Consider the following 22180-nt stretch of genomic DNA (forward strand, 5'->3'; position numbering starts at 1 on the left):
TCGCGCTGACACCTTCCCCAGCCCCCCACCAAAGCCGTTCTGAAACTGAGGGCAAGACCTTAAATCCCGCCTCTCTCAAACCGGAGACCCCTAGTAAGCACTCCGCAGATGGTTGAGTTTTGCTCTCTAGATAGCTCAATCTTCACAGTAATGCAAGGCAGTGTGTGGGCCATAGATAAGATCCGGGCGTCCATAATGACAAAGATTTAGGCACAGTTACGTTTACACTTAGCCTTGGACCCAGAAGGTGCATCTTGATTTTGCACAGGTACAGATCCCTAGTTTTTCAGGTTTCTTGGAAAATTTGAATAGGTTCTTGGCCCAAAGCAAAGCTACTCACATTGTGAGTGTATTTTTCTATATTAGCGGCAAGAGAGATAAAGATAGTCCCTTAGCCTGTTTCTGTTTGGGAAGTCGCTGCTTTGTACCAGTAATGGCCCAAGCAGTGAATGGAGATGTGGGTTTTTCAGGAATCTCAGGGACTGGTCTAGTACTTCACTAGAATTTCACTCTTCTGGTTGAGAGCAATAATTCATAGATAATCATCTAAAAACAGTCAAGAAAAGGAAAATTTTGAAGGTGTAAGTCTAAAAAGAGTTAACCCTTTTGCATCTTCTCTTGCTTGATTTTATCCTCCTGCCCTGTCCCCTTTGTCCTTCCCAAAAGCTGAGAAAAAGAAACAATAGCATAAAAATGTTCTTTAGTGCCATAACAAGAAAAACAATAAGATGGAGAAGGGAGCACAGTGGTTAAGAGCATGAACTCAAAGTCAGACTCTCCGAGTTTGAATCCTGGTTCTGTCACTTACCAGCTTTGTGATTTGGGGCAGGTTGCTTGATCTCATTATGCCTCAGTTTCCCTATCTGAAAAATGGTGATATTAATAGTATGTGCTTACCTCATAGGGTTATTACAGGATGAAATCAGTTAATATTTGTAAGGCACTTGACATGAAATGTACATAGAAAGCACTATATACTTATTTAATAAGTGAAACACCAGTAACACATTTTTAAAATTTCATCTAGACTTGGTGTTGCTATGCAGGCAGTTTACATGCTTGCAGATTTTTTCCTCTCTGAAGCTAATGGCTGTATAGAATCTGACCATCAAATCTTCCCTTTTGAGTTTTCTTCTTGAAGGAGCGAACTGATTAAAAAAGAAGAAGAAAAGAAATAATAGTGGATGTTTGTTTTTCCAGTTCCCACTTTTTGTGATTCAATTTGAAAATTACTTAGGTTCATTCAGTAAAATGGTATCAGATTTACCATCCTCAAACCACACTTTTATTATTCTCATGCTTGGAAATCCCCAGTGTTTCCTGATGGATAAAATTCAAACTTTTAGCTTGGCCACCAAGACCTTGCAGCTTGGCCTGAAATTACATTTTCATTGTCATTTTCAAACACCTTTGAGGTTTGAGGTGAATAGCTACTAATAATAATATTTGCGTTCTGCTGCACCTGTGCACTTAACAGTGAAGCTGACAGGAGAATGTGACTTCACATCTGTCCCCGTGTGGATCTGCTCCTACCTCACCTTTGCATTAGGCCTGCTTATCCACCTGGTTACTGACAGAGCATCACAGCCTCAGGCTTCCCCTACAGGGGTAGGCCTGAAAAATGTTCCCCGATGCTGACCAGCACATCTGAAAGAGGCAGGAGCTTGCCTAGTCCTTTCTTTAATTCCAACAAATAACCGCCTATTCTTGAGTGAGAAAGACTGGGGAGAGAGTCTGGGAGTAGTACTGTAGAGACTCTCTCCACATCCAAATAAGAGGCCAGGGAAATAGAGGTTCCCCATTAACATGTCCCAATGAAAATCCTGTTAACAAATTTCTCTACTTATGGCAAATAGGTTCTTTATAGGTCTTTGAATATGTGTGTCTTAGTCTCGCCTTTATGTGATTACCCACACTATTACTCTACTACTCTGTTTACTGAAATCATACATGTCATTTAGGGCTCAACTTGCATCCCACCTCTGCCATAAAGCATTCACCAACCAGTCCCCCTGAATAGAGCTCCTCTGACCTGTTCTGTCGTGTTTTTTTCCCACTCACATGGCTTTTAATCACTTACTGTCATATATTGTTATTTGCCTAACAATTTTAAGTATGCATGTGTTTAACAATTGCAGGTTATTTAGAGGCAGAGATCAGATCCTATATTTCCTTTTAATTTTGCCTAAACCTAGAAGAGAGTTTTATATATTTTATATATGTATATTTAATGAATACTTGCTTGATTGAAAGAAAATATTAAAAGATTCTTCCTTCTCTATTTGACAATTACATTTTGATTTTCAGTATTTAGAAATGATGAACTTAGATATAGGAGATGCCACCCAAGTTTATATAGCATTCTTGGTTTACCTGGACCTCATGGAGAGTAAGTTGTTTGTTTATATTGTTTTATTATTGGGGCTATGGTTGGGGTATGGGGTGCTGGGTTGGTGTATAGCATTGTTGACATTATAATAATCATTTATGCATTTACTATTAATTTTGTCTGGTAAATTTTCTAATTTCTTCATTTATTTACATTGGGAATTACTGGGTAACAGAAAATACTAGAAAAGTGAGGAGAGTAGGTAGAGTTATGAGTAATGTTTGCTTAGCTGAGTATTAGGTAGAAGTTTGGAGTTTTTATCTTTTGTTTTCTATAAACATTATTGTCCATTCAATGATACTCTTCCAGGTAAAAGTTGGCATGAAGTGAACTGTGTGGGATTACCTGAACTCCAGCTCATCTGCCTGGTGGGTACTGAGATAGAAGGGGAAGGGTTACAGACTGTGGTGCCTACCCCCATCACTGCCTCCCTCAGCCATAACAGGTGAGCAGGTGATTTTGGTCTTTGTGTAACAGATTAGTTCTTTTCCTGAGTATTGCACTAAGAATCTTTAAATTAAAGATATTAACATAACATTTTTAAAGGAATTTAGGATACAGGGATCATAGCTTTACTTTGATTATTTGAGGAATAATTTAAATATGTGTGTTTAACAAGTATTTATTTAGCACTTACTCTATGGTCAGTACCTTTTCAGAGAAAGTATATCTGATAGAAATACTAGCCTTGAGGAAATAGGAAACGTTTATATTCTTGGTAAGGAAGCAAGACCATTACATTTGAAACGACAGATATTATAAGATGCACCATGTAATGCAAATCATATTTGTTATGGGAGTTGGTAAACAGCATGATTAATATGCAAGTTGAAATCAAAGAAAGCTTCCTGCAGCTTGTGGGACTTTTTTAAAAAAAAAAAGTCTTAGGTGCACAGAATTGGATTAAACATGTTTCATGACATACTCTCGTTATTGGTTCCTGCCTGGCTTTTACTTATTTACTTAATTAGTTATTTTTAATAATGTAGTAAGTATCTCCCGACCCACCACCCATACTGAAACAGAACTAGATTCATAAACAATAACTGACATCTAATCTTATGGGTCCCTTCCTTTCTCTGCTCCCCCTGACCTGAGATAACTGTCATCCTGAATTCCATATTCATTGGGAAAATTTTTTTTAGATGTTTTTAACTTTATAAAAAGTATGTAATCTTTTGAGGTTCATCTTATATACTTAATATTACATTGCTAAAATTCACCCATTATGCATGTTTTGGACTGCCGTATAATGTTCCATTGTATGATTGTACCATTGTTTTCACTTCCACTCTCCTGATAATAGAGTGTTGCTAATGTTCAACTTTAGGAGATAATTTCAAACTGTTTCCAAAGTGGTTACGTCAGTTTACTTTCCACCATCAATGTAAATACGATCTTTTGGAGCTGTATTGTCATTGTATCCAACATTTAGTATTGTTGGACTTTTTGAAAATTTGCCAGTTGAATGGATTAATCTTATTGTGGTCTTAATTTGCATTTCTCTGATTCCTAATAATATTGAACATTACTTTATATATTTATTAGTTCCTCTCTTAAGAAATGCCTGTTTATATCCTTTGCCTATTTTTCTCAATGACTTATATGAGTTCTTTATATATTCTTGACAATAATGCTCTGTTGCTTCCCAGTTTTTAAGTTTGACTTTCACTATCTTTAAAGTATCTTTTAATGTATAACATTTCTTAATTTGAATATAATCATATTTATTATCCATCTTTTACAATCAACATCTTTTTGTGTAGCTTAAGAAATATTTCCTATCTAAAGGTCTAAAAAATATTCACCTATATTTTCACAGAGTTCTAAAAAGGGTTATTTTTGTTTGTTTGTTTTTAATGGTGTGAGCAGAGGTTAGGGAATCCTGTTTTTATGTGGATAATCACTTTTTCAGTCTCCTTTTATTGAATAGTCCTTCCTGTCCTCATTATCTGATATCACTTCTGTCATTTTTCCAAAGTTCCATACATGCATTGATTTGTGTTTCTCTATTGTATTCCATTAATCAGTTTATCTATCTTTGTGTCAGTACCACATCTTCTTAATCTCTTGCTTCATAAGAAGTACTGGTATCTAGTTAGCAGCCCTCCCTCTTTGCTTTTGTTCTTTAGAGGCTGTGGCAGGCAGTTACTAAGATGGCTTCTTATAATCCAGCTCTCTGTTACTCATGCCCTTGTGTAATTAATTCTCTTCCCTTGAGTGTAGCTTGGACTCAGTGACTTGCTTCTAATGAATAAAATTTGGCAAAAATGATGGGATGTCACTTCCAAGATTAGGTTATAAAAGACTGTGGTCTCTACCTTAGGCACTCTCTCATACTCACTTGCTATGAGGAAAACAGATGTGAGCTGTTCTGTAGAAAGGCTGAAATAGAGAAGAGAAGGTAATTATTGATGGAGAAGATTCTTGAGAGATGAGGAGAGATGGATTCAAGAGTGTAGTTAAAGAGAGTAATACTGAATTTGAAGAGGGGGACCTTAACCTCTGAGAGTGGGGTGTAGGAAGAAAGGACACATGAAATTGTAGCTACATTGGGGTGGGTATATAAATGGGGCAATGGGCAGAGCACCATCATGAATAGCTTTGATGAATACCTATTTTTTTTCCAGTTCACTATGACCGAATATATGGTAATTTAGTAGAAAGAGCACTAGACTGAAGTCTTCAGACCTAGATTCTAGTCTTGGTACTGACATTTAAAATTTTTCTGATGCTTGGCAACATACCTTATTTCTCTGGATTTTGTTTTCCTTGTCTTTTATTGAGGGATTTAGATTATCAGTACATGATATGCAAGATCCCTTCCAAATCAAAGCTATTGTAATTGGTTATTTTCATTGTTCATATTTCATAAAACTGTGTTAAATTAATTTGCAGATTTCTATGAAGTATTTTTTGTATGTATGATTCATAATGAGAATTGTGTTTTGATATATCAGGCTATTTATATGCTTCTTTGAGAGGCTCCTTACTGTGAGTTTTTTCTGTGTTTGAGAATCACAAATAGTTAATAGAGTTGACATCAGATTTGATCACTAGTACTTTCTGGTTTTTACAAGCATGATTGCCAAGCCTTCCTACATCTGAAAGACTTAATTCATTCCTCAAAACTCATTCTGTATGTCTTTTAATTACTGTAACAAATATTGTCCTAGCTAGTATTATTGTTATACTATTGGTTTGGACAAGGAGCCACTATTTGGAATTAACCTGAATTTAATCCTAAAAAATAAAATTAATGAAATGAAACCAAAAGTCTATTTTAATCAAAATCATTTCTAAGTCTAGAAGTACAAATTTGTGCCCATTTTTAATTTCTGATATTTTCTAGCTGATAATTAATGTTTCTCTAGCTTTAATAGCTTCAGCTTGTTTTCTTTGGTAAGCCATTTTTATGAGCTTGCATTTAATGACTCAGAGTACTTAAATCTTTCTGTCTTATTTTATATAAATATTCATAATTATATTATGCAGTGGAATAATAATATAGAAAATAATACAAATGAGGCCCCTTACACTCTAGATTTATTATGCCTTTTAGGGCATAAAATATTCTCAACTTTAACTATGCAAATAACTTTTTAACAAATGGAGATTGTGTGTGTGTGTCATTTCATCAGTCTTTAACAGGAGCAATATTTTTAGATAGTAGGCATACTTTTATCTATTTTTACTTCCAGTATACTTTATAATATAAAATGTTACATATCTAACAGTGGTGCTGCAATTTCAGACTTCTGTGGTTAATGTAGGAATTTTCCTACTTTAGTAACACAGAGAAGAAAATTATTGACTTTGAGTCTTTGGTAGCCTTGTATAGAGAAGATATTCATTGGGACATGTCCTAAAAGTGTTTGGCTGGGTAACTCACCATGAAAGAAAATACATTTTTTTATTTAAGAGGGCAAACAGTTTTTATTTATTCAATAATAAAGCAGTTGCACAAGTAAGTCATTGTGTGTTCACTTTTAAATATTATTTGTTAGATAATACTGCTTGGGTTTTTTGGTCTTAACAAGTGTTTTTGAGTGACTGTTATGTGTCAGGCAATAATCTAAGTGCTGAGGATACCAAGTTGAACAAGACATACTCATGAAAGTAATATTCTAGCACTGAATGTTCACTTGGAAAATAAATTTTTTTTGATAATTATTGGATGGGATCTAGTGAAAACGGAGTTGTCCTTTGTTCAGATATTTAATTAAATGTGTGATTTGGGCCTGCCTTCACTTATTTTATTGCCAAAAAAATTGAATAACAGGATAATGGAGTACTGACAAGTACTTTAACAGGGACACGTACAAAGTTGTGCCAAGATCCAGAGGAAGGACAGGAAGCGTCTTCTGAAACCGTAGTTGAGTGGGGCAGCTACAAATAGTTAAACATGACTGCCTGCCTAGCACGGTATCTAGTCCAAGTAGGTGTTTAGTAACGTTCCTTAAGGAAGTAAATGAATAAATGAATGAATAGAACTCAGGAGACGAGAGGGGAAGGATGGGAAATGATGTGGGAAAAGTTATTTAGATTATGAAGGCCATCACTGTTTTTACTTTTTTACTATTACAAATGGTACTCTAATGAACAGCCTTGTAAGTATCTCCTTGTACTTATGGATGAGTGTTTCCCTAAGGAAAATGCCTAGAGGAGGAATGGCTGGGACATACGGCATTTACACCTTTATCTTTACTGGTTAATTAAACTAGTATTTGTCTTTACTGGTTAATTTATTGGTTAATTAAAGATAACCAGGAAAGGTATACACGTCATCTTTACTTTTAAAGTAAAGCAAAAACTGCTAAATTATTTTCAAAAGGATTATCAGCTTACACTCCCACTGGCAATATATAAGTGTTCACAGACTAAGAGAAGAGATGTACCATGTGTATAACTGACAAAGATTAATTCAGAATATATAAATAGCTTCTGTGACTCAAGAGAAAAACAACCTCATGGGAAACATGGACAAAGAATATGAACAGGCAATTCACAGAAGAGGAACTCAAATGCCCAAATCTATTTGTAAATCAAGGAAATACAAATATAAAATGTGTTTGTTTGTGGTTTGTCTTAACTTTGAAGAAGATTTTAGACAGACAGGTTATGTCTTTATTGTTTGAGAAGAAGAAGATGCTTAATTTATGGGGAACCTTTGAGGCAGGGCTACAGTTAGCAGAGTGCCTTTGAACAAATTAGAAAAAGGTGCCCCCTCTGGGCATAACAAAGATAAAATCCTCTTTCTTCACTAGGATTCAACGGCTGGCAAACAGTGAAGGCCAGATTTCAGACCCAGTTGTGCCACACACCCTTGTGCAAAGCGTGATCTGCACAACTGTACGTGATTCCCTGTCCCTGAAGCATGTCTATTGAGTCCTGCGTTTCCACAAAGAACACTTTAAAATTACTGCTAAGTGGATGGTATCATTGAAGGGCTTTGAGCAGGGAGATGACACTATTGATTACTCTGTGTGGTTATAGGAGTACTTTGCATTTGTAGAGAATGTTGGAGTATTTCAAAGTACTTTCACAAGTATACTTTCCTTAGCACTAAAATCCCAAGTGGTACATGGGATAGTTATTTTAGCCTTGTTTTACATATAAAAAGCTGAGGTTTAAGATACGTTTTTATTTGTCACTACTTTTTCTAAAAGATAATAAAAGATTACATGAGTTGCACCAAGGTGTCATAGTTAGTCTCATTGCTATTAGAGTTCTTCCTACTTTTATTATAAAATGAAACGAGATACAGAAAACCACACAATACAAATGTATAGATTAGTGAGTTATCACAAGCAAACATCTTGAACCCTTGTAACTACAACCAAGCCAAGAAATAGAACTTTTCCAGCCATCCCACAACCTTTTCCACATGCCCTATCCCAATCATGACTCTTTCCTTCCCCACAAATAACCACTATTCTTACTTTTATAATAATATAGGCTTTGGCCTGAATTGTTACTAAGCAAGCAATGGGCTCAGTGCCCAACTTACGTAGAAGCCAAGGCTTTATTGCACGTCAACTGGGAAGGAGACAGGAGGCAATACTCAAATCTGTCTCCCTGAGCTGGGGCCTTGGGTAGGTTTTATAGGCAGAGGTAATGAGGCAGGATCTGATTGGAGCATGCTACGAGGTGATGCCAAGGCTTGTTTATTAATTCAGTCCCTGTTCCTCCATCCGAGCACCTTGGTTTCGCCTATGATTGACTTTTTAGTTCCAGCTGGCTCCAGGGAATCGAGCGCACTTGATTCATCTGGGCACGTGCAGGTTAAGTGACCTGCAACGTGGGGTTTATGGCAACTGAAAAACAGCTAGCCATTGTATCATACAAAGTTAAACCAGATTGGGCTGGTTCTGTACTTACAATGTATTGTTGTTCCCAGGACCTCTTAATGCTAGCTTCCCCTTTTGACTCTCAAGAAAGTATGTTGGAATGTGAGTGGATGAGACTGATAATATATTATCAGGAATATTAATTTTATATGAGAACCCTGCCAACTTTAGTACTTTATTGTTAGAAACCAATTACTTGCCACACTGCACAACCAACCTGAGCATACCAGCTGTAAATCACCGTCCTAGACTATGCTGCTTAGTTGCTTGAGTATAGTATTTTTTTTAAATGCTTTTTATTTTTTCAAAACTTAAAATAACATTTTTGCTAATAGGAAAGCTGGGTAATGTACAAAGCCTGGGAGTCAGAGGAGTTGGCAATTTGCTGGAGGTACAATTTCATATAATTTACCAAAAGCGTGTAACATATAAGGCCTGATATTGGTCTCCTTTATTGAAGGTCCCAAGTTTCATAATCTGTTGTTTGTAAAACTGGACCAAACGTAGTCATTTACATAGTTAACTATAACTTAATTATATAACATTTCCCTAGTGATGACAAACAATCCCACTTCATGAGTTAAAAATAGCAATCTCACCCCTTGATTGTTGAGGGGCAGAGTGACATATATATTATTTTTGTATGGCTTAATCTTTCTATTGTTTATTTTATAGTGTATATGTGTGTGCTGACTCCTTAAAAGGTAACAGTTCTAGGCAAAGTTTAATGTTATGTCTTTGTGCATTCTAAGAATGCCTGAACAGTTTTTGCATCCATTTCCCACTTATTTTCCCAGGCTTTAGACCTGGTGATTTTGTTTATATAGTTCTGGCAAGAATGCAGACAGATTCCATTATAGGGTGTATATTTGAATGACTGTGAGTAAATGCATTACTTTGAGCAAGTACAGTTTGTTACTAGTGTTTTCTATAAAGCAGTTATACTTAATACATGATCATTGTTAAAACACTGTCATATTTTTCAAGTCTCAGAAGGTCTTGTGTATACTAGTCCTTCTGAAAATATTGATTTAATGCTAATTTTTGATCTCCAGTGGGAGAATAAAATTGGTAAAGTGCCCATTTCAGATTATCTGGTAGGAAAATTATGCCCATGGAGTATGAGGTGATTAATTGCTAGTATTTCTTAGAGGGAAGGACACAGCTGTTTTCCTCTCATCTAAAAATCCTTCCTAAAGCTAATGCTAAATAATTTTTAGTTCACATTATAAAGTGTCATATTAAGTTATATATTTGGATTGTAGCCACATGGAGAGTACTCCAGACTGTTTCTTTGCTAGCGTGAATCTAAGGAATCCACGAGCAAGTTTGGTAAATGACTGTAGAAGTGTGAGCACAGTTTCCTCAGACACAGCAATGGTATAAAATCATATTAGTAGATTCACAGAGATCAAAGAGATCGGATGGATTTAAAGGTGAGACAACAAGAGAAATCCTAACTAAAGCTGGGGACCTATTTTTTTCAGTGCTAAGATTGCAGATGAAGTCAAATTTATGTTCAGATAGCTTGATTAGCTTCTCTTTGGACCTCCTTGCCATTGGTATATTTTGAGTGCCCTAAATGAGAGAAGTACATTACACCAAAGTTAGGATAATAGTATTATAAGTTTCTCATACAAAGACCCAATTTATGAGGGAAAAGGTGGTTTTCTGTTCTTTACCAGTGGTTTTTTTTTTTTCCCTGATGGAACCTATGATGTCTCTCAACTTCAATGCCAATTTAGTTTCTTCAGCAAGATATGAGAGATGAGAAAATCATAGTTGGCACATTTTAAACTTATCTATGGTTATATATAAGTTTTTTTTATTTTTAAAAAGTGGAGTGTTTTATACAATGATAAAATCCAGAGACAGTTAGGATAGTGTTTTTTAAAATGATCTATTAATCTCCTTTGTTACAAAGGATCGTAGTTCCTTCCTCAGTAATACCAGTGAATCATTCATCCTTTCCAGCCTGACTAAATTATAAATGATTCTCTCCTCTCAGTGTTAGAGAAGGAGAGTGGATGTGAGGATGGGGCCTCTCCAGTCATCATTTTATATCCTCAGTCCCACAAATTAGTGGTGTTTCTTTTTTTTTAATGATTGGTAACTTTTCTGGTTACTTTTTTTTTTTTTTTTTGAAACAGAGTCTCACTGTGTTGCCTGGGCTAGAGTACCGTGGCATCAGCCCAGCTCACAGCAACCTCAAACTCCTGGGCTCAAGCAATCCTCCTGCCTCAGCCTCCCAAGAAGCTGGGACTACAGGCATGCGCCACCATGCCTGGCTACTTTTTTCTATATATTTTTAGCTGTCCAGATCATTTCTTTCTATTTTTTAGTAGAGATGGGGTCTCGCTCTTGCTCAGGCTGGTCTCAAACTCCTGACCTCGAGTGATCCTCCTGCCTTGGCCTCCCAGAGTGCTAGGATTACAGGCATGAGCCACCTTGCCCGGCCGATTGGTAACTTTTCTAAATTTAATATACTCAGCCATTTTATCTGAGAGAAAAGTTTTTCAAATGTTCTCTTTCTTGACATCTTCCAATCTGAATATTACTTCAGAAATTTAGAAAAAGACATAAACTTTCCGTATACCAAATTGCTCCTCTGCTAGTTCAGCTACCATAAAGCTAAAAGTACAAGAACTTTTGTAAGTTGGTTTGATCAAGACTGTTTTGGCAAGATTCTTGTACAATTAAAGGAATTTATGCCTTAAGGAAAGTGAAAACAATTCAGTGCACATAAGAAATGAGTGTCAGAACCAAAGTTAGGATTCCTAGCCTGTGATGCTCAGCTTAATGTGATGCTTAGCTTATAAATGCATATCCTATCCTAGTCCCCACAGTGTTGTTTTCAAAAGAATGCACTTGCTTTTCTTCTTACATTGAATTCAATGAACTATAGTTCTTTATTTTTTGTCAGAATTAGTTTCTCCCAATATAGCTTTTAAATACTGTCCATGGTATTTTTTCTTTTTTTAAGGGACATAATTACTTTAAAAATATTTTATTAGCTATTTGTGTTATCATAGCGGTAACCTAGATAATATAATGGACCAATTATTTATTTTTAAATCCATTGCTTTAGTGTTTTTAGGAGCAGAAGAAAAAGAGCCAATATTTTAAACCATTGAGATGTATAGGGAAAATTAAATTTTTATTTACTGTTCTTATACTAAAATAATATACCTTTTGCTAAAAATGTTATAAATGTATATGGTTATACTTTTTCTTTAAATATAATGAATATAACTATAATTGTAGACTAGAGGCACTATTTTGGTTTTGGGACAGGATAAAAAGGTAAATTGTAGATTACTCCAGCATTTTCTAAGTTGCTCATTTATTTATTGGCTCCCTGTACTCGACAAGTACAAAACATCACAGACCTTGCCCACAGGATGCTCACGGTCAAGAACGGAGATGGATAGACATTTACATCCAGTGTGATAAACATAATGACAGATATGTTCTGGCACTGAGGAAGACCACAGAGGGAGGAGACCTCACCTCAGCTGGTGGCATAAGAGGTGGGAGAGTTTGGAAAAACTTCCTGGAAGACAAGAGTTTTGAAATATGCATAGGCTTTTAATATGGAACAGGGATGGAATGGATGCCCCTGGCAAAAGTAATACATATGCAAGGTATTGAGGGCTGAGAGAGCCTAAAGATTGCAAATAGTTGATTATGAGCGGATATGTAGTATCCACTGAGGGAGGGAGTACCTGCCTGCAGCTGGTGAGAATGCCCTGGAGTGGGAGGGAGGTGTGTGGGTGCACAAAAAAGAGAGAGGGAGAAAAAGAGGGAGAGAGAATATATGTGTCTGTTCTGGATATGCATGCAACAGAATTTAATAGAAAAAAAAGAAAAAAAATTAAAAAAAGAAAAAAAAGAATATATGTGATGTGAGAGATGGGAATGACAAAAGTTGGAGGGAAGGAAATGAGAAACAGAGAAAAAATATGAAAAAAAGAATCCTTCTCCTGGGAACCAATTGTTCAGGAGAAGCAACCTATTAAGGATGAAAGAATTCAAGTAATTAAGGAATTCAAAGGTAAGAGAATGCTAGATCAAGAATTTTGCCACTACAGAGTCTTTAGGAAACATTGATATATCCTGAAACAAAAGTGGGAAAATTATTTGAGTCAGAATATTAGGGATTGTAATGCTTGTTTCTTTTTTCCATAGTGGATACCAATTCAAATGTACAAATCTCTGAGGATATAGGAGATGATCAGCTATTACTGCGAGAGCTTAATGTGGGGATTTGAGGAGGTTAAGTAACCCTCCCATTACTTGCCATTTCTTAGCCTCCTTAGCTGAACCTTTTCGTGTTTCTGGCCTCTAAGTGTTAAAATGCTCTCAGGCTTCAGTTCTCTGAGTTTTTCTCTTCATTGTGCTCTGAGTTTTTCTCTTCATTGTGCTCACTTCCCAGCAGCCTCATCTGGTTCCACAGTTTTAAATATCATCTATATACTGATGACTCTCAAATTTATATCCCCACCTCAGTCTCTGTCATGAACTTTAGACTCTTATATTTAATTGTCCACTTGACATCTCCACTAAGATCTAAAAGGCATGTCAGATTAGCATGTCAAAGAACAACTTTTGATTTGACCCATATACTTGCTCCTTCTGTAGTTTTCCCCATGTCAGTAAATGGCAACTCTGTTCATTCTGAAGCTCAGGCCAAAAACCTTGGAGTTTTTTTTTTTGTTAATGTATGTAGATGTCATTTTTAGACCATTTTTGTATTTACAGAAAAATTGAGCAGATAGTCCAGAGATTTCCCATGTAATCCTCAGTCTAGCAGTGTTTTCTCTATTATTAACATCTTACATCAGTATGATACTTTTGTTATAATTAATGAGCCAATATTGATATTATCAACTGAAATCCATAGTTTACATTAGGGTTCAATCTTTTTATCATACAGTTCTGTGGATTTTGACAAATGCATAATGTCATGTGTCCACCATCATATACAGAATAGTTTTCAGTACCTTAAAAGTCCCCTGTGCTTCATCTGTTTATCCCTCTGCCCACCCCAAACCCCCGCCCCTGGCAACCACTGAGCTTTTTACTTTCTCTACAGTTTTTCCTTTTCCAGACTGTTACTTAGTTGGAATCATAGTATGCAGTCTTTTCAGATTGGCTTCTTTCACTTAGCAGTATGCATCCTTGCCAGCATGGTATTGTTAGTTTTTTGTGTTTTAGCTACTCTAATCTACAGTGGTATCTCATTCTTCTTTTAATTTTGCTATTTGCTAATGACATATGGTATTGAGCATCTTTTCATATGTTTATTTGCCATCTGTGTATCTTCTTTGGTGAGGTGTCTGTTCAGACCCTTTGTCCATGTTTCAATCTGGTTTTTTTCTTTTTGTTAAGTTTTTAAGGGTTTTTTTGTATATTTTGGATACAAGTCCTTTATCACTGCCATCCCTAGCCCCCGGGCTGCGGACCAGTACTGGTCCAAGGCCTGTTAGGAATTGGACCACACAGCAGGAGGAGAGTGGTGGGCGCCAGCAAAGCTTCATCTGTGTTTATAGCTTCTCTCCCTGGCTTGCATCCCGTCCGATCAGCGGCGGCATTGGATTCTGGTAGGAGCGCGAACCCTGCTGTAAACTGCACATGTGAAGGATCTAGGTTGCGCGCTCCTTATGAGAATCTAATGTCTGATGATCTGAGGTGGAGCTGAGGTGGTGATACTAGTGCTGGAGAGCGGTTGCAAATACAGATTATCATTAGCAGAGAGGTTTGTATAATTATTATATATTACAATGTAATAATAATAGAAATAAATTGCACAATAAATGTAATGCACTGAAATCATCCTGAACCATTCCCCCCTCACCCATCGGGGACAAAGTGTCTTCCATGAAAACAGTCCATGGTGCCAAAAAGGTTGAGGACTGCTGCAACTCAGATACATGTTTTGCAGATATTTTCCCCATGGGTTGTCTTTTTATTCTCTTAACACTGTCTTTTGCAGCACAAAAGTTTTTAATTTTAACAGAGCCTGACCTAATTTTTTTTTTACGGATTGGGCTTTTGGTGGCGTATGCAGAAACTCATCACCAAACCCAAGGTCACCTAGATTTTCCTCCTATGTTGTCCTCTAGAAGTTTTATAGTTCTGTGTTTTATGTTTAGGTCTATAATCCATTTTAAGTTAATTTTAATGAAAGGTGTATAAGGTCAGTGTCCAGATTCATTTTTTTGTATGTGGAAATCCAGTTACAGCACCATTTGTTGAAAAGACTGTTCTTTTTCCATTGAATTGCTTTTGCTCCTTTGTCAAAGATCAGTTGACTATATTTCTGTTGGTCAATTCTGGACTCTTTATTCTATTCTATTGGCCTGTTTGTCTATTCCTTCACCAGAACCACACGATCTTAATTGATGTAGCTTTATAATAGGTCTTAAAGTCAGATTATGCCAGTCCTCTCAGTTTGTTGTTCTTCAGTATTTTGTTGGCTATTCTGTGTCTTTTGCCTTTCCATATGCACTTTAGAATTAGTTTGTCAATATCTACAAAACAACTTGCTGGGATTTTGATTGGGATTGTGCTTAAACTAGATCACGTTGCAAAAAATTGGCATCTTAACAATATTGAGGAACATTGACTCTCTCCCCATTTAATTTAGATCTCCTATGAACTCTTTCATCAGAATTTTATAGTTTTCCTCATATAGATCCTATAAATATTTTGTTATATTTTCATCTATTTCATTTTTTGATGCTAATATAAATGATGTTTCGTTTTCAATTTCAAATTCTAATTGTTCATTACTGCTATGTAGGAATACAGTGAAATTTTGTGTCTTGTATCCTTATATCCCATAACTTTGCTATAATCTCTTAGGTTTTATTCTTCCCATTTCTCTTATCTCCAAATTAATCAACACATCCTATCAGTTCTCCCTTAAAGATACATCCAGAATCTGTCCATTTCTCACCACCTCCACTGTTACCACAGTGGCATAACTGTTATCACTCTGGTTTCAGTTACTGTCATCTTACCTCCTAGACCTACTAAGTGGTCATCCTTTATAACATTTGCCACATTAATGCTATTCAACATATTGTATATTTGGCTTTCTTTGATTATTTACTCTCCTTTCTCCACTGTTCCATGAAAACAGGAACTTTGTTTTATTCATTGTTTTCAGCTCTAGTCTAGCTTGGTACTTGGCACATGTTGCTAAATAAGTATTTGTTGAATGACTGAAGGAACTCTCCTAGGCTACTATGTTCCTGTAGCAGAGACTTACTACCTTAAAGAATGTAAGAATATATTACAAGCAGCCTTCCAAGAATTTCCAAAAAATTAGAAAGTCTGAAAAATGCATCCACTTGCAGAATTTTTCACCATTTCCCACACTTACACTGTAACTATAATGTGCATCTGAGGACAGAGAACAATCACAAGTCTGAAGAGGCAATCTGCCAATGCTGGGAATAGCTTCCGTACTTTTACTTAAATTCTTTTTTCTTTCATCTATATTCTTTCCACCCTTTCATCCCTTTTTCTCTAGTGTCATGGGTAAAGGACTTATATTGATGCTGAAGTAAATGATTACTAGAACTAAATTCTTTCTTTATAACATTTCTAAAGATATTTACTCTAATACTAAATGTTTTCTTGAAGTATATTCCATTATTATTTCCCTATCATTGAAAAGTATTTCCACACTCCAAAAGCATAGTCTTATTGCAAATTCATTTAATGGCCACTATTTTATCTGAATCCTGAAGTCTAATGACTGGGAAAATGACTTCTGTCATTTGGCTTTCCTGCGTATTAGGATCTGTGTCCTCACCCTAACCTGTGTTGGAAATCTCTGGCTGATGAAACCCCCTTTACTGACACAGGATTTTTTCTCTTACCTGTCAAAAAAAAAGAAAAAAAAGAAAGAAAAAGCTTGCAGTTTATTTTAGCAGAATTACTTCCTATTGGGGTGAAGAGCCACACTTGAAAAGCCTGATTGTTCAGTAAACCTGCTTGGGATTTTAGCTGCCTTGATTTTTTCACTAGGGAGGCATTGGCATGAATCCCAAGGAGGTAGTCTGTTATCTCTGAAACTTTCCTCTGGATTAAGCCTGTGCATGAATAAGGTTTCTTTGGTGATTCTGACACCACGTTAATTTTGCATTGTGTTTCAGAGTTGCATTATGATGTGTCATTCCATTATATCATAATGAGGCAGATCAAGGAGTTAATGCCTTTTATTGATAAGGCTACAGTATGTACAAGTTTGGCCACATTGAAGAGGACAGAAGGAGATACTTTCTTTGGATTGAAATTCATACTAATTTTAACCCATGGTGTATTCTTTTTTAACACATTTGGATTTAAAAGTAATGTTGTCTTTAACTTCTTGTCCTCTATGTAAATCTCTAGGATTACTTATTCTCTGTTTTAGGATCATTACAGAAAAATCAATGCTAAGATTTATGGAAAGCATTTAAATATAGGTTGGACTAAGGGCATTATCCAAGTAGTGTTAACTGTGTGTTTGCTTTAGGCTTGTTTTCAAATTAACCCTATTAAGCTTTGGAATCACTCTTTCATCAGTATGCAGAACTTTTCTATGAATAGTTATGAGAAAAAAAACCTGTTCTGAACATCAAATTTTCTTACTGTTGATCAAAAACTATGATCATTACTGATCTATCTTTCTTTTGGTGGGATTTTCCCCTTGAGATATAACTGAGTTGAAAACTTGAAACTCTTATTGTTAATACATAGGTTACGTTTTTCATATGTAGGTTTCTATAACATATGAACTATAAAGAATTTTATTATCTACTTTATTATTTTAGATTTGTGTGATGAAACATCTCCACAATGTTTTTCCAAAGAACTGAACTATTAAAAATTATACATATCAGGAAACATTGTTCTGTGTTTTCTAAGTTAAGATTTCAAGCTGTAAGCTTGTTAGAAATTAAGTGAAATTATAGTATTCTGGTGAGGCTTTACTAGTCGTGGCATCTTTACAATCGTGTGTGAATTTTTAAATAGATCTTCAGAACCTTTTGTTGCTGTTATTATTGTTAATAGATTGAAAAAGCACAATCTGTTGACTTAAAGACAAAGTGAGTGTTTTTAGGAGTTTATGCAGTATCCTATAAAGGAAAGGTCTCAAATAAAGAAAGATGATAGCTTTATTTTAAACATATGTTAAAAATAGACCAGCAGAGATCCTGAACAAGAAACTTTGTAAGACTGCCTGAGTGTACTTTGCTTAGTGAGGCAAACTATTTTATTCTGTTGTGACTGAGAAGATTCATTGGTAGTTCCCTCAACCCCCACCACCGAGTAGGATAAACAAGAGCTCAGAGATGGGAACTTCCATTTCATTTTGACAGTGATTTCACTCAACTCTGAAGACAAAACCCCCTTTACAACTCTGAGTTAATTTTCAAACATTAGGGTTTCCTGCATGGGTGTTTTGGGTAAGTATGAAAATGTTTTGCTGTTTATAGTAAAGAACTCTGGAAACAAATATCAATGGAGAATGGAAAAAGAGCAATGAATGAGATGGAAATTTCTATCCCAAATTTCAGTATAGGGGCTAGAATTCCCATACAATTTACCTTAGGGGACAAAACCACACACACATGTACACATATACATGCTAACACACCTTCTGATTTAAACAGTATATTTCGAGAAACTGAAAATGTATAAACGTTGTCTTAATACGTTTCCTTCTCATCTGTGTCCCATTCTCATCAGTCTTCCAGTAAAGGAAGTTTAGAGAAATTTTTTTTTTCTTAATTTCAAAGTATTATGGGGGTGAAAATGTTTTTGGTTACGAGGATCGCTTTCGTAATGCTTGAGTCAAGGTTGTAAGTGTGCCCATCACCCAGAAAGTGTTCATTGTACCTGTTAGGTAGGTTTTTGCCCATCTCCTCCTCCCTGCTCCCCCTGCCTGATTTCCATTGAGTTATACTTCCCTCTATGCACATGTGTGCTCATCAGTTAGTTCAGATTTAATAGTGAGTACATGTGGTGTTCATTTTTCCATTCTTTAGATACTTCACTTAGGATGATGGTCTTCAGTTCCAATCCATATTGTTGCAAAAGGCACTAAGTCATCCTTCTTCATGGCTCATGTGGAATCAGTGCAAATGCCCATCAATTCATGAGTGAATTAACAAAATGTATATGTTTAGAGAAATTTGTCTCTAGCTTGTGGCATTGCAGTGGCTTTATGAGCATTATATACTGTGTTTTATGTATATATTGCATACTGGGAAGTAACTGTGATCAAACTGACAACAAAAGATAAAGATAAATTAAAATTTTAGTTGATCCATGATCAGTTTCTTCTTTTTCATCTTTGTCGAAAAAGATTGATTCAAGATGGACAGCCTATAAAAATTTATTTTTTTGTGTGATTGATAGTTTAGATAGTGGTTTGCCACTTTTGAAGAAGGAAAATATTTAGTTACACTAAAAGATTTGCATTGATGAAGTAATTGGAGTTTGCCATCTTTTATCAGGGTGTCACTTCCCATCAGTGCTGAGTAATGAAGTTTCTGATTAGTATCTATGGTTGCTTTATTTGAACATCTCTCTCTAAAGTAAACTGTTCTTATGAATAGGAATCTAGCTACTTGTAATGCATTTTAACATAGGTGGAAATTATTTTTTAAGGGCTAAGTCGATTTCTGGGATTCAGGCTATCTATTTCAGAAAATGAACGTTTCCTGTGTTTCCACTAACAGCACAATGACCTTTGTATGTTTGGGTTAGTATTTGTTTTTAGCAATAACCACGGAGGCAGAGGTGAATACAAACATTTTGTCCCAATTTGCAAGGTGGTAAAGCTGGAATAAGTATTAAGTAGTAACACTTGTATTCAGTGACTACTTGACAGGTTGCAAAGCCCTTTGGTGTCTGCCACTTCATTGAGTCTTACAGTGATCCCATGTGTAGACGTAGAGGTATACTGTCTTCATTTTAAAGCACCATTTGTTTAAAAGACTTTCTCCATTGAATTACTTTTATAACTGTCAGAAATCAACTGACTGGGCTTATAGCATATTAAGAAGTAACACATATGACATTATTAACACAAAGGATGGGGGAGGGAATGGCACTATATTGGATAAGCAAATGACAGCAGAGATTAATGTGAAGAAATGAAGCATACCAGAAATATTAAATATGTTAATATAAAAAACTCTAATATATTTTTCTCCTTTTTCCCCTTAATTTTTTAAAAAGACATAAGGGGAAAGGCCATAGGGGAGACGTAAGAGAGAAAATGATGCTTTGCTGACTCTTGAAAAGGAATTAAGATTTTTCCAGATAGACATATTGTATCTACCCAGTAAATGTGGCTTGACGGTTATGCTTGAAAATTGAGTATTACCATAGTGTTGACTTAACTCTTTCAAAGTCGTTTTAGAATTGGTTTAAATATGAGGAAACAACCTTAGAAACTCATTCGCTTCTCAAATCATTATATTCATGTGGAAACTTAAATGATAGGTAGTAGGTAAGCAGCCTTTTGTGACTGCTGTTTAAACAAACCGGTTACCATTCTATAACATATTGTGCAGGTACTTTAACAAGGACAATTTAGTTTCAGCTTTTCCAGAAGTTTATTGCTAGTTTAAATTGCTCTTAATATCTCCAGTCTCTACTACAGATAAAAAGCATTATAATTATTATAAGAATATTTCAAAGCAGAGACTTTTTAGATTCTTTATAGATTCAATAGCTAATAGGATGGGTAAAGCGTGACCATAAGAATTTTTACTTTGAGTTGAGAAGTAGAACTTAAGGGAACAAATTACTCTTTTGCTAAGAGAATATGGTGTTATGTATTCACTGGTAGAATGTTAATATACTAGTAAATGTCTTTTCAATTTCTGGAGAATTGGTTGGCTTAATGAAAAAAACAACTAATCATTTGTTATTTGACTTTTTAAGAAAGCTCCTCAGAAGGTTACATTTTACTGAGTTATTGAACACAGGCTTTATTGAGTAGGTAATAGGATTTTTAGTTATGATAAGCAAAAGCTAACAGTGCTTTGAAGACCTAGATATTAGATTTGGTAGATTATTTTCCACAGCAAACAAACCAAAATCCTAACATTACCAAATTTTTTTTAAAAGAAAGGTTTTATTTCTCTGTATATTTTTCTCTTAGCTTTTATTGTATCAGAATATTGAGAATCATAAAAATATCTGTACTCAGATTTAAGACTTCTGATACTGGAAGAACTTAACAGAAATATTTAAAGTGAAACAGCTGCATTCAGAAAGATAATCATTGCATGTTATCTTCATTGGCATCAATCTCTCTCGACCCCGCCCCCCCCCCAAAAAACTTAAAGAATTGTATGATAATGTGGGAATGATTTGGTAAATTATGGTCAGTGGAATATTATATAGCCATTTAAAGGTAGCAATTATTAACCTCATATAAAAACATGGGGAAAATGTTTATGATAGTCTATTTTTTAAAATAACAAACTTGAATACCAAATTGTTCTATTAGAAAACTGGAAAACTAATAACCAGGGTCCTTCACCAATTTAGATGCAGCAAGCACTATTCGTATACCATTTTATATGTTTCTAAATACAGCCTGATTCTCTCAGGTATGAGGATCAGGAGAGGTGGGTGAATGTTTTTGAGAAAGATTGAAAGTCAATAGATAGCTCTTATTTCCAGGATTTTCTATGTAGGAAGATAGCTTTAAATGTCTATATTCGAGCCTTCAGACATTTCCTTAGTCAGCATTATGGATAAATAAAACTGCCTGCCTCTTTCTCAAGATTTTACAATATTTGATCTTATCATTGAGTGACTGTGAATCCTAAATGTATTGTGACTTTATTTTCAGGATAAGGGAGATCTTGAAGGCATCGCGAAAATTGCAAGGTGATCCAGATTTGCCAATGTCTTTTACTTTGGCCATAGTGGAGTCTGATTCTACAATAGTCTATTATAAACTTACTGATGGATTTATGCTGCCAGACCCTCAGGTCAGTTTTGAGGTAACTGACAGTAGCCAGTGAAAAAAGGGGAAAATTATGGCATGATTTTAAGTGTGAATCAAGCTATTCATAGAACTGCCGCTTCCTTTGCCATATGACAAGTTCAAGAAAAAAATGGTTTGATTTTTACACCTCAGAAAACTGGCTGTATTTTTTTCAAAGTAACATGTTCCTAGTTACTTTTGCAAAAATAATTTGATTTCCTTACTCTATGGAGAATTTCATAGTTTCCCAGAGTATTTCATGAAATCATCATGCATTTAATTATTTAGTGAGTAACTGAGGTGGAATGTAAAGGCTAATAATAGTTTTAACTAAAAGAACACTTCTTTTGGAAATGTTAAATTGGCTGACATTTTGACAGGAATATTTTAATAAAATAAATGTGTTATATATGATTTCTTTGCATACAT

The 22180-nt window shown here is 35.3% G+C and overlaps 1 protein-coding gene across 3 annotated transcripts in view; it reads left to right on the forward strand.

Annotated features, from left to right (window-relative positions):
- The window catches only part of TSEN15 (tRNA splicing endonuclease subunit 15), a 42396-nt gene that overhangs the window by 399 nt on the left and 19817 nt on the right, over nucleotides 1-22180 (forward strand). The window contains exons 2-4 of one of the 3 annotated variants that reach the window (XM_045536393.1): nucleotides 2308-2389; nucleotides 2699-2834; nucleotides 21614-21755. In XM_045536393.1, coding sequence (XP_045392349.1) covers nucleotides 2308-2389; nucleotides 2699-2834; nucleotides 21614-21755 — 360 coding nt within the window. Of the gene's footprint in view, nucleotides 1-2307; nucleotides 2390-2698; nucleotides 2835-8078; nucleotides 8089-21613; nucleotides 21851-22180 lie in introns of those variants that run through there. The other 2 variants (XM_045536392.1, XM_045536395.1) reach the window with 2 other exon arrangements.

The sequence above is a fragment of the Lemur catta genome, chromosome 23 (genome assembly GCF_020740605.2).
Source record: "Lemur catta isolate mLemCat1 chromosome 23, mLemCat1.pri, whole genome shotgun sequence".
NCBI classification, from domain to species: Eukaryota; Metazoa; Chordata; class Mammalia; order Primates; family Lemuridae; genus Lemur; species Lemur catta.